The 13,796-nt window shown below is 51.6% G+C and overlaps 1 protein-coding gene across 1 annotated transcript in view; it reads right to left on the reverse strand.

The window, feature by feature from the left end:
- Positions 1-13,796, reverse strand: part of STK11 (serine/threonine kinase 11) — a 202,929-nt gene that overhangs the window by 121,806 nt on the left and 67,327 nt on the right. The window contains exons 2-3 of the mRNA XM_086946696.1: positions 7,368-7,451; positions 217-306 (exon numbers count right to left, since the gene is read on the reverse strand). Of these exons, the coding sequence (XP_086802822.1) occupies positions 217-306; positions 7,368-7,451 (174 nt within the window). The remainder of the gene's footprint in view (positions 1-216; positions 307-7,367; positions 7,452-13,796) is intronic.

Genomic DNA, 13,796 nt, shown 5'->3' on the forward strand with positions numbered 1-13,796 from the left:
AGTGTAAATATTGCACAAACAAGTCAACATAGCATTTGCAAAGCGGTGTGTGATTCATGCACTGGAACAGCTGGAGGTGCTTGGGACAAGTACCAGAGTGGACTGCTCGAACTTTATCTGGATCTAGAACTGTGCTCCCTCCAATCCCTCAGTCTGGTGTTATTACCCTGGCACAAGCCCCCTCCTCCCCCATAAACAACATTCTGCAGGACTTACCCGTGTGCTTGAAAGACTGGAAACTGTTTTGATGGCACGCTGTCCAGCATCTCCTGCATGCCACACACGCAGTACTCCATTACCATATACGTGGGCAGAGTTAAGGAAGTGCCTGCCACAAAGAATCAATAAACGCATACCGTATAGGCCTTCCTACAGACCGTGCTTATGAATGGGTTGAGACTGTGGGACCGAGGTGGGTGGGGGTCTTTAAAAGTTGATGAAAATAAGACATTTTGCAGAGCCTTATGCAGTGGGCAGGGATCCCGCCTCAGAAGGACCAGGTCATGATCTCTCAGTGGAATGTCATTTTCTGTGGAACTCAGAGAGGTTAGTTTCATCCAGGACATCTTCCTCCATCACACAGGTGGGGGGAGATAAATGCTAGTCCTTAGGACATTGACTCTTCCTTCAAGAATGCGTGAGGAGGTGTCACTGCCCACCAAGTCTAAACCATGTGACTGAGCTTGGATACATCAACTCCAATAGAGGTCTTCTGAACCCCACTAGGGGTCGCTAGAGACTGGAGTACCTCAAACTGAGTCATATGACCAAAACAACCACTGTGTGCTGTCCCACCATCTGCCTGCTCCGAAGCTTGTTTTATGTACCCACTGGTTCAAGCTGTCAGCTTTGAATTTGTCATTCAAGTTTCCCAGCAATGTGGTGAGACTGGACATCACAAGATCTAGACAAGAAGGCGCAGCTTCCAAAAGACGCTGCTACAGTGCATTTTAATACCTGTGCTCTTTAGTCCCCCAGAAAGTAAGATTTGCTGCACCACAGTCAAGTGTAAGGAGTGTGTGGAAAGGGGACTCAGAAGTGTCAGAAGGTAAGGGAGCACCGAAGCTGCACCTTGTGGCGTTTGAGCACTTGCAGCACAGCCCCCGTGGCTTCAGAGAAAGGTGTTGCTTTCTGCTGTACAACAGGCACTTCACGACACCATCCCTCCCTCGGAGGCCAATATATAATGCCCAGGTTCTCTTAAATTCAGCAGTTTGTAGAAACTGCTCTACTCCTGAAGCACAAGTTACTACTTGTGTAACGATATATATGTAAGAGACATCATTAGTTAGTGATAGATTCCTTACCTTAGAATATCCCCAGGCGTCAGACTGGATCTGGAAAATTTTGCGTAGCAATACCCCTGCGCGCCGGCAGGCGTCGTCCGCAGCTCCGCGTCAGTTGTCGGCGTCGTTAGAGCCGGAATGACGTCGGAGTACATAGACACCACCCATGTGCGCTGACGTCAGTTCTGATACACAGCTTTTCCGCGCCAGATACGCAGAGCCATGATAGAACCAACACTGGCGCCATAAAACTAGGACCCTGAAAGGGGATGATCTTAATCCTAGATATCGGTTCGCAGAACGGGGAGGATGGGTGGGTCGGTAAGGAATCCATCACTAACTAATGTCTCTTACAGATATATCGTTACACAAGTAGTAACTTGTGCATCTGAAAGAGACACATTAGTAATAGATTCCTTACCTTAGAATAGATACTCCAGCAATGCCAACCCGGTGGTGGGTCTGCAAACCAATAATCACACCAGAAAGTCCTGGAGGATGGAATGGCCAAAGAAGCCATCCCTCCGGACTTGGCTGTCCAGGCAATAGTGTCTTGCAAACGTGTGCAGCGAGGCTCACGTAGCTGCCTGGCAAATGTCCTGCAAGGGCACTCCTCGTTCCAAGGCAGTGGTAGTCGCCGTGGCCAGAGTGGAATGAGCCCTCAGCCCAACAAGGGGTTCCTTCTTAGCCAAAGAGTATCACGCCTGGATACACAAGATGATCCACCGCGAGATGGTCCGCTTGTGCACCGCCTTTCCCTTCTTAGCGCCCACGTAACCAACAAAGAGTTGGTCATCCGCCCGGAACTGGCGTGTGCGATCCAGATAGTAAGAGAGTGCACGTTTTGGGTCCAGACGGTGGAGCCTCTCTTCCTCTTTCGAGGGATGCGGAGGCGTTAAGAAGGTGGGCAAGGTAATGGACTGCCCGATGTGGAAGGCCGTGACAACCTTGGGCAGGAAAGAGGGTCTTGTCCGCAACACAACCTTGTCCGGATAAATAGAGAGGAAAGGAGGTATAGAAGAAAGAGCCTGGAGCTCACTCACTCTCCTGGCAGAGGTGATGGCAACCAGGAAAGCAGTCTTCAAGGTAAAAAGACGGAGAGGACAGTTATGGAGCGGCTCGAAGGGAGCACATATAAGGTAGGTAAGCACAAGATTCAAGTCCCACTGGGGCATCACGAATGGAACAGGAGGAAACGTGTGTGATGCCCATCAAAAACCTATTTACAAATCAGGGACTTGAACAAGGAAGGCTGATCAGGTAGCCTTAAGAAGGCGGAAAGGGCAGAAAGGTAGCCCTTGATAGTGCCCAGAGCAGAGCCCTGCTGGGCAAGAGACAGAAGGAAGAGGAGAACCTCAGAAAGGGGTGCAGAGAGTGGATCCACAGCCTTTGCTGTGCACCATGCCACAAATCTGTTCCACCTGCAGGCGTATACCGACTTCGTGGAGGGACGCCTGGCTGCCAGAATGACATTACAGACTTCGGGAGGCAAGTCAAATGGCCTCAACTGTCGCCGCTTAATCTCCAAGCTTGTAGGTGGCGACTGGACAGGTTCGGGTGGAGGACCGTCCCCTTCTGCTTCGAAAGAAGGTCCTCCCGAAGAGGCAGCAAATCGACTGACATGCTGAGTAGCTCGGGATTCCAGTATCTTTGTGCCCAGTCCGGAGCCACAAGGATAACCTGGGCCCGATCGCGCCTGATCTTCAGCACTCTGGGCAGAAGTGGTATAGGCGGAAAGGCGTACAATAGACCGCAACTCCACTCGCGACGAAAAGCGTCTCTGAGCGAGTGCCGCCTTGGAAATTCCAATGCGCAGAACTGATGACATTGCGCGTTCTCTTCTGTGGCGAATATATCTAACCAAGGCTCTCCCTCCTGCTGAAAGAGGCCTTGCGCCACGTCAGAGTTCAGACGCCATTCGTGATCCATCATGCACCGACGGCTGAGTTAGTCTGCCCTGGCGTTCAGAGAACCTGCCAGGTGTTGAACCACCAGGGTCACGCCCTGATGTTCCAGCCACTGCCAGAGGCGCAGAGCCTCCTGGCATAGGGTCCACGACCCCACCCCGCCCTGTTTGTTGCAGTACCACATGGCGGTGGTGTTGTCCGTGAACACCTGCACTACACTCCCCCGGACAGAGGGGAGGAATGCCTTCCGTGCAAGACGGATCGCCCGCAACTCCAGATGGTTGATGTGGAGCCGAGACAACGCCAGAGACCAGAGGCCTCTGATCTCCGCCTCTCCCATGTGGCCCCCCCCCAGCCCAGGAGGGACCAGTCAGTCACAACTACGTGCTCGGGGTGGGGTAGGGAGAGGAATCTACCACTGACCCAATCGCGGTCCGTGATCCACCACTGCAACTGTCTTGCAGTGCCATCCGAGATCAAGAGATGGTTGGACAAGTTGCCCTGATGCTGGGCCCACTGAAACTTCAGGTCCCACTGCAGAGCCCGCATCCCCCACCGGGCGTGATGCACCAGAAGGATGCAGGAGGCCATCAGACCCAGAAGCCGCAGCGTCAAACTGACCGAGACTCGGGTTAAAGGCTGAAAGATCGGAATCATAGCCTGAATATCCCGAACCCGCTGTTCGGGAGGATAAACCCGAAACTGCGCTGAGTCCAGAACCAATCCGATGAAGAGGAGCTTCTGGGAGGGACACAGGTGCGAATTCGGCACGTTGATGGAGAACCCCAGCAGGTGCAGGAGATCGGCCGTAGTCTGAAGGTGGCTGACGACTGTCTGGGGCGAGCCCGCCTTTAACACCAATCGTCGAGGTAGGGGAAGACTAACACCCCTTTCCTGCGCAGATGGGCTGCGACCACCGCCATCACTTTCGTGAACACCGTGGGGCGCTGGTAAGGCCAAAGGGGAGCATGGTAAATTGAAAGTGCTTGTGGCCTACCGTGAACCGAAGGTAACGCCGGTGGGCCGGCAGGTCGGGGATGTGAAAATAAGCGTCCTGCAAGTCCAACGCAACCATCCAGTCTCCAGGGTCCAGGACAGCTAAGACCTGAGCCAGAGTCAGCATCTTGAACTTCTCCTGTTGGAGGAAGCCGTTGGCGTTCCGTAGGTCCAAGATAGGGCATAGGCCCCCTTTGTCCTTCTTGGGGACCAGAAAGTAGTGGGAGTAACAACCACACCCTACTTCCTAGTTGCAAGTAATCCCCAGACAAGCGGTGGAATTGCAGTGGCATGGCTGCAGGGGTCACCTCGAGGGGAGGGAGGGGGGGGGGGGAGGGAGGGAGTAGCCCCTTCGGACGATTTGCAGCACCCACCTGTCCGATGTGACAGTGCGCCAGTGGAAGAGGTGATGGCGAACCCTGCCCCCCACTGGTGTCACATGGGCCTGATAGCACAGACTAGGAGGGTTTTGAGGCAGGTGCTGCGGGGGAAGGTGTGGACTGGCATCCCGTGTTCCCCGACCGGCGCTACGGCGATTTCCACAGCCGCCACCTCGCTGTTGAACGTTCTGCGGCACGTGGCTGGCGACACGTGTGGGGGTACCCCTTCCTTGGCCACGAAAGGAGCGAAAGGCACCCGTTTGCTGGCGTGGCCCAAGGACTTGGCCGTAGCCCTGGAGTCCGTAAAACGCTCAATCGCATGGTCATCGAACGGCATAACCAGAAGGGTAGCCTGGACATCGGCTGAAAAGTTGGTGGACTTCAACCAGGCGTGGCGTCGAACCGCCACCGTCGTTGCCATCGCCCTGCCCAGTGAGTCCTTTGTATTCAGCCCACACCGGATGTAATACCGTGCTGCATCTCGGCCCTCCGCAAGGGCTTGGGCGAGTTTTGCCCGGGCCTCCTCCGGACATTGTGGCAGCACTTCCGCGACCGTGTCCCACAGGGTGTGGTTGTAGCGGCCCAAGAGGAATGCGGTATTAACTGACCTCAGTCCCAAACTCAGGGACGATAACACCTTCTTCCCGAACTGTTCGTACCTCTTGGCTTCCCGATTGGGCGGGCCGTCGGGAATGCGGTCTGGGAAGTGGAGGCCTGGATGACCAGGCTATCAGGGGTGGGATGGGTGGACAAAAAGCATGGGTCACCCGGGGCCAGGCGGTAGCGTCTGGCCACGTTCCTATCCACAGGCGGGCCTGTGGCGGGCTTGGACCAAGTGCCCACAAGAACGTCACACAAGGCCTCATTAAACGGCAGTAGAGGCTCACTGGAGCTTGCCTGCGGTTTAAGGACCTCAGTGAGGAGGTTAGTCCTCACGGCAGCGACAGGGAGCTCAAGGTTTAGGGCCTTGGCTGCCCTCGTCAACACTACACTATAAGCAGCCCCTTCCTCCGTAGCCACGGTTGGAGGGGAGACAAATCCAGTGTCTGGCGAAGTGTCAATTCCACTGGCCTCCCCAAGCTCATATGTCCAGTCCTGTTGAGAATGGCACTCCCGTGCCAGATGGTCCTCAGACCCCTCCCAATCACCCTGGTCACCCATCTCCTGTAATTCAGGGTCAGCGGATGGGGCTAGTTCATGGAAATAGAAATCTCCAAAGGCAGTCGGTAGCGGCGCCGGAACGGACAGAGGGTAGGATCAGGGACGGCGCCCATAGCAGGCGCCGGGGGCGACACCCGCTGGGCCGGCGTCAGTGAGGTTGTGAGGTCGACCTGCGACGACCCGGAAGCGGATCCAGGGAAGGCCTGCGGCGCCGGGACCGAAGACGCCGGCGGCGCCAGGGCCGAAGCACCCGACGGCGTCGGAGCCGAAGCACCCAACCCGCTAGGCCCTCCAGCCGGGGCCGTTGGGCCAGGAGGCGCCACGGAACCCGGCTGAGGAGGGAGGGACTTCATGGCCATGAGGTACCGCTCCACCTCCTCAGGCGTCGCGTCATGCCCAGGGACCCGAAGGTGTAGGGCAGGCGGCGATGTCCGCGACTCAAGAGCCGCGTGGGTGGTGTCACCCAAAGCCCCGGCAGCATCGCGCGAGCGTCGGGGTGGTCGGAGGAACGATGACGTCTCTCCGACCTCTCATGCCTCTTACCTGAGGACTTGGATCCAGACGACCGATGTCCACTCCCGGAGCTGCGAGGGTTCCGACCCCGCAACCCGTCCCTAGACCTCCTGTGGGGCCGGGACCTAAAGCGGCGCGGGGCCGACTGCCCGAGTTTCAGTCCCTTGCGGGACCGCTCCTGCCTAGCTTTAGAGGTCAGGGCCCGGCAGTCTGAGCAGGTGCAGTCGTCGTGGTCGAGGCCTAAACACTTGAGGCACCGGCGATGGGGGTCGGTAACCAACATCAGTCTGTCGCACCTGGAACAGGGTTTAAACCCGGGCATCCCTACCGGCACCGTAGGAGTCGAATTGAGTAGAGAAATGATCCAAAAAGATCAAAAAGTTTAGTAAAAAAAGACTAAGGGGTAGAGTTTCTCCGGATCTGCGCTAGCTGGCGCGGAAAAAAGAAGAACCGACGTCAGCGCGCATGGGCGGCGTCTATGTACTCAGACGACGTCATTCCGGCGCTAACGACGAAGACGACGGACGCAGAGCCGCGGACGACGCTTGCCGGCGCGCAGGGGTATTGCTATGCAAAATTTTCAGGATCCAGTCTGACGCCTGGGGATATTCTAAGGTGAGGAATCTATCACTAACGTGTGCGTTTCAGATTCTGGCATTCACTGAGGTCATTCCATCATCAATTATTGCAGGTCACATGTTGTAACTTGCTACCATGGATGAGAGAAGACATGTTGGATTACTTACAAATAGGGAAAGCTTTATTCTTTGAAAAGTGAAAGACAAAGTTGTAAACTGGCAGAACAGCGGGGATTCGTGCAGAGAAGAGCACAGAAGGGGAGATGGAGACACAGAAGTCTGGAAAGAGTCCATCTGTTGTGCCAGGACACCTGAGATGGAGAGGGGCAGCCTTTGCACTTAGAACATTCCACAAGGAGCTTTGACTTTATGCTTTTCACAAGTCGACAGGACTTCCATAAAGTGCTGAAGCAGGATTCGTCTTGGTGCACCTTGAGCCTCTGACAATTTTCACTAAAAGGGAGAGGCAACAATGACTACGGATCGGACAACATTACTTTAGTACTTTTCACAAAGCCATCCTCACAACCATGCAGTAAAGGATATATCTTCTGTTTCTCTTCATTAAATAACACATCAACCAGCTGAATGACGTTCCGGTGCCGCAACCGCCGCAAGAGCTGGATTTCCCTGAGGGAGAGAGAAAAAGCACATAGTTAGTAAGAGGGACCTGGTGCCATCCAACTCTACGCTGGACCAAAGAGGCATAGCGAAGAAATAGCGCTCAGGGTACACGCCTGCGACAATCTCAAAAAGCTTCAGCTTAGATTAGATTACGGATAAACTAGCTCCACTCCCAAATAACCAGAAACAGACAAAGACATAGTTTTCAACATACTTAAAATTCATACAACTAGGTTGTCAGATGAGTCTGTATCTTTATACTCGCAAGCAATAATGTCCTATGGGAAGTCTCTTGATATTTAAAAGCTTTTTTACTAGTACCTGAATTTTACTTATATATTTTAGTACACATAGCAGGCTTGAGCAGGCAGAAGCCACATCGGTTCCTCATATAATGAGCTACAAAAACGGAAGATTTACTTACGTACCATGACAGACTGAAGGGGTCTATTCTGAAGCTCTTACACACTCACGCTGCTAAAAAATGCAAAGCTCACCTCAGACTTCTGGTAGGTTCTGTGAAAAGATAAGGTTGCTCAGAACAGCCTTTAAAGCTGCAGTTCTTACCCTCTCTGGCCTGTGGCAGATTAGGAAACCGATACTAATGACTTTCCTATTGACATTTAGATTTTGTGCTGCCTTGGGGGCTGGCTTGTGTCTCACCTCACAGTTTAGGATGATGGAAGTCCGGACAATAATGAATGTATTGCCACAAGAGACATTTGATTAGCATGCTGCTGTGGAAGAGGTGTGGCGCAGCAGCCAGGGTGCCTGACTACGGACCACAGGGTTCACAGCTCGATCCCCGGCACTGGTGGCAGGTTAGCCCAGCACCATGTGACTCTGGGCAATAGCTCGCTTCATCTTCCCGCAGGCCCACAGCGCCAGGACACCTCTTCGGAGATAGCTGTGCACTTTACAAATGCTGGCATTTCTTTCTTTCTTATTTCATGCTAGAGTGAATGAATACTTTGTACTCTTTGGTGATGTTAAATATTTATTTATTGTCTTTTATGATCAGTGCGTTCGAAATAAAGACTAATAAACAAACAGAATGAATACTTCTGTAGCACTCAAGCTAATATTTGTATGTTCATGGGGAGCATTCTTTCACTTTTAAGCCCATCTACAGACTGTCAACTTTAGGTAGCCTCATGTAATGAAAAAAGGCATCAATAAAATACACACCTTTTAGATATATACTCCACATACATAAAGATATGCACGGAGGGCTTTGGGTCAGCCCTCTTCTTCCATTGGCCTGCTCAACTGTAATTTACATTTCGCTTGCACCCACCGCAGCATAGACTAATGAAGCAATGGGTCGTGCACAGAAGCCATCTATGTACCTTCCATGTACTTGGATCTGTGTGTCTGTTACTTTTCTCCTGTAAAAGCATATCCAATGCAATACCATATTTCTCATCCTGTGCCTCTATCAATATAGGTAATCTGAATATACTTCCTTCCTTTCTGTATCTATATACTTTCAATGTACTTATGGATCTATATATTTATCACTTTCTTCTAATTTAGCATTTCCAATGCACTAGCCTATTTCTCAGCCTATACTTTGCTCAATATATCTTCTAGACCAACCTTCTGACTCATCTCGAACTTCTTTCTACTACTCCTTCTAATGCACTACCCTATCTCTCATCCTATACATCTATCAATATATCATCTACATCCACTCTTTCATTTATCCCAAACGCCATACCACTACTATGATTGCCAAAATAACCCTTTCTAGACTCTCCTGCTCTACCCCTCCTTGCATCATCTGACACCTCTTTTCTTTACACCAATCCCCTAAAACAAACCTTTCTAAACTCTCCCCTCTGACTCCTTCCCTCCAAAACTCCTTTTTACTCATCCAAAAGCCTCTTCCTACTGCTAAGACCTAAAAAAAAAATTTTTTTAATCCTTCCCTCTTTTATCCCTCCACTATCCTTTTCAATCAAAATTAACAGACTAACATGTTCACTTCTCAAATTCCATATTCAAAATTCAACAATACTAATATACTGCCCAAATAGCTGAATAACATATCTACTACTCAAATTACTTCCTATTTATACTATACTAATTTTCAACACTAATCCTTCATGGGTTACGGAGTGGCGTGCTATTCGCCAGAAAAGATCTTCAACACCCATCAGGGGTAACAAGTGCTATATGAATGCAAATCTTTCTTCCCTTTTTATCCCTCCACTATCCTTCTCACTCCAAGTAACAGACTAATATCCACCACTGAAATGACCTCATATTTCACCATATTAATTCACCACTAATCCTTTATATGCTCCCTGAATAGCGTGGGTCAACAAGCGATAAATAAATACAAACCTTTGTCCTCCTCTATCCTTCTGCTATCATTCCAAATCCAAATAACTGACTAACGTATCCACCACTTAAAATGTACTTGCATGTTTCACTATACTAATTCAACACTAATCCTATATGGGTCCCGGAGTAGCGTGCTACCTGCCGAAAAAGCGCTTCGACACCTCGTCAGGGGTAGCAAGCGCTATATAAATGCAATTACAATACAATCAGTGACTGCATTTCCCCAGATTAGAAATGCAAATCTGCCTATTTATTTTCTTCCGAGTTAATCATATTTTTTTTTTTATTAATTTTGGCAAACATCCAAAAGCCATCTTTAAACTTAAAAACTCCAAATGCCTATTTGGATAAAACTTTGCTAGTTTTTTCGATCCTTTATTTTTATGTAGTCATAGTGTATTTTAAACTAGGTTTTTAGGTGACATAAATTCAGAGCCAGTTCTTTTATTTCTGTGCACATGCTTGCAATATACATTTTTTATTTTTTTTATTTTTTATTATTACACCAGCTTGCCAAGGCCAGACCTGTTGGCTTTACACCTGTTTGCTAGTTTTGGAGTAGTAGCACACACGTGCCTCTATAAACTATTTTATTGGTGTGAACAGAAGAACGGATCCTGGAAAAAAGTGACTACTCCCAGCACATGGCGCCCTCCCCGGAAGTGCTGGGGAACCCTCTTTATTGTAAGAAAGGTCCAGATACGCCACTCCGTGCTACTCCGGAAGGAGCGAGCTGGTCAAGATGGAGGAGGCACCCTCCCCGGAAGTGCTTGGGAGCCCTCTTTATTGTAAGAAAGGTCCAGATACGCCGCTCGGTGCTACTCCGGAAGGAGCGAGCTGGTCAAGATGGAGGAGGCACCCTCCCCAGAAGTGCTTGGAGCCCTCTTTATTGTAAGAAAGGTCCAGATACGCCGCTCGGTGCTACTCCGGAAGGAGCGAGCTGGTCAAGATGGAGGAGGCGCCCTACCCGGAAGTGCTTGGGAGCCCTCTTTATTGTAAGAAAGGTCCAGATACGCCGCTCGGTGCTACTCCGGAAGGAGCGAGCTGGTCAAGATGGAGGAGAGGCCGCTACAGCTGCACGGATTCGGTTCCTCTTATGGGATTCGTTCGTACGAATAAGAAATACTAGTTTATGCTTTTTCATATCATTTTAATGATTATGTAGGACTTCCGTAAATCTTACCTAGAATATGCCAGTCCGAACCTTTGATTATGAACATGATTTTATTTCCCTCTCTGATGATCAGCCTAATAAGCCAGGTCTAGCTCTGCAGATGCAGACCTGGTGCTACTCTCTGAACACTACTTTCTCCGTACAGGGTGCCAAATTATGGAATTCCCTTCTGGCAAAAATAGGAGCCCCCGTCAACCATCTGGAATTCATGAGCATGGGTAACAACTGGCTATTCTACCAGGATTCCCTGAGACACCACCATCTACAGAACCAGTCACACAACAAGAATCAATCCTGCTCAAGCCACAATCAGAAGCTCTAGTCAACTTGTCTAGATGTATCAAGCCTTCCGTCAATCTAACCTGCGGGAAGGTCTTTTGACCCAGGCCCTGCATGTCTAAATGTAACACAAAAGCACTACTTTCACCTGTTCGAGATTGCATGAAATCCCCCAAGCATCCTCCCATTATACAGCATCATCCAGCCGTAAAACAATAATTTGATTTATGACCTTTGAATACAGACAATCCTTTGCATCCCTTCCCCCATAATAGACTCTTATTATAAAAAGCATGCTTTTACCCGAGTCCTACAGAAAGGCTTACCCCTCTTGCTCAATGTGAACTTGTGTGATGACCCCAGGCAGGACTCCACCCACAACCTCTTCTTTCTCCTCACACAATGGTATCACAAAGATCTATCAATCTTATGTGCTTCCACTATGCTCTCTACTCACCCCAACGTACATACCAGCAGCACACCTTGCCCCCTGTACCCACCCAAACTGCAAGCTAGCACGGACATCCAACTCCCCAGTGGGAGCCTCCTGTCCACCTTTCACTGTATCTGCCATCGCATAAAAGTATATGACGCCTCACTCTCCAGAGTACAGGCATCCAGTTCCATAGTGAGAGCCTCCTTGACATTATCTATTGACCCCAATCACTGACACACACCGACATACCCCCACACGGACGTCCAACTCCCCGGTGGGAGCGTCCTTTATACTATTCACACCACCCGTGAGTCGAACACCTTGCTTCCTGAAGCCTCAAACGGAGAGCCACTGGTTCAACCAGAGCCCTGTTATTCTGCACTGGATACAAAACCTACAAAGTTCTAACAGCTAGGGGGCGTGGCCAACTGCTGAGCATGGCGGCAGCTTGAAGAGGGAGCTCCGCTAGGCATAACGGCCTGTACAAATAAATCCGTCCTATGATCCGCGACATCGCCCGCTCGAAGGAGCGACATCAGTTCCTGGAACCAAGCGGCACCCATTGATCCGCTCCCGGAGAAGATCCGATGCCGGGAAGAGCTCCGCTCTAAAACGGACTGCTGGGGCCTCTAACTGCTCGGCAGCACCGGACTGGCGTGCCAGGCGGATCCGGGCGAAGGTGCCCCCTGCCAGGGTGAGACGCAGTGACACCAGCCTGCAGCGCATCGCAACGAGACCTGCCTCGCCGCTCCGGGTCACCGGAGGGAGCCCCTGGAGGAGAGACGTCGGCAGCCTCGTCCCGGACAGGCTGCGCCTCACGCACACACGCGGACTACACACCATTGCCAGTGGGGAAGTCCATGACGACTGGCGGCGCCATTTTTGGGGACAAGCTGAATATCGGGAATACCACTGCAGTCGCGAGGTGAGCCCGAGTGAACTGGGGGTCCAGGACCGCGCCCGCAGATCAGCCCATCAAATATTTGCACAGACTTACCGGGGGGGCGGGGGCTGCTCCCTGCCCCGTGGCACACGGTACATGTCCGGAGGGGGCGTCTGTTGAACACTCCGACCTACTGAACGGAGCTGCAGCCACATAGGGAACCCACCCCGGTGAGACACCACAGAAAAGCGCCAAGAGTCAGACAATACTTTTGAGGTGCTCCCTGCCAGAAAAGCGCCGGAGAACCCTTACAACACTGGGGATAAGCGTGATACATTAACCACGAAGGAGCGGAGTACACACGTGGGAGGACACGCGACGAAAGCACTGAGACCGGCCTCCTGGCAAGCGTGATCCCACGGCCGTGTTATACGGGGACGCTGTGGGTGGCGGTGTGGACCCCTGCTGCAGGAAGAGACCCCTCCAGATCGCACGTGGCCAGACGACAGGTGGACCGGGCTGCACGACAGTGAGCGCGACGCCATGGCGAACAAAGGCACAAGAGGTGCGATGACGCGAGCAAATCTCGATAAATTTGCGTATACACAACACGGACACTCTCAGGGCGGCGGGCGCCACTCCTCGGGTGCGCCTCCGGACACGGAAGGGGCAAAGAAAGTCACCCTGGAAGATATTATGAGGACCCTCACTGAGGTACAAGCAACAGTAGGCACTATTTCCTCAGAGGTAAATCTGCTTAGAGCGGACTTCAAGAAAATGTCGGAGAGGGTGTCCCAAGTGGAGGTGGTCACGAAATCGCTTATTGAGGACACTTCGGACCTGCAGGTGGCGATGGAACGGATGGAAAAGGTCACGAGGCAGCTACAGGACAAGCTGGACGATCAGGAAGGACGCTCCAGAAGGAACAACGTCCGCATCTTAGGCATTCCGGAATCGGAGGGGAAAGGCGCCATGGACCTGTACATTGAAGACCTTGTTAAAAACAAGCTGCAACCGAAAGGCCTGTCAAACTTTTTCTCTGTCGAAAGGGCGCACCGGGTACCTGGGGGTGCGGCCAAACCGGGAGCTACACCACGACCTGTCCTGGCCCGGCTGTTCAATTTCAGAGATAGAGACGCCATCTTGCAGGCGGCGAGGGTCGCACCGCCTGTAAAAATTCAAAACTCGACTCTGGCATTTTTTCCGGACTATACAGCGGAGGTGGCCAGG

This window comes from Lissotriton vulgaris, chromosome 12 (assembly GCF_964263255.1).
Source record: "Lissotriton vulgaris chromosome 12, aLisVul1.2, whole genome shotgun sequence".
In the NCBI taxonomy this organism is placed as follows: domain Eukaryota; kingdom Metazoa; phylum Chordata; class Amphibia; order Caudata; family Salamandridae; genus Lissotriton; species Lissotriton vulgaris.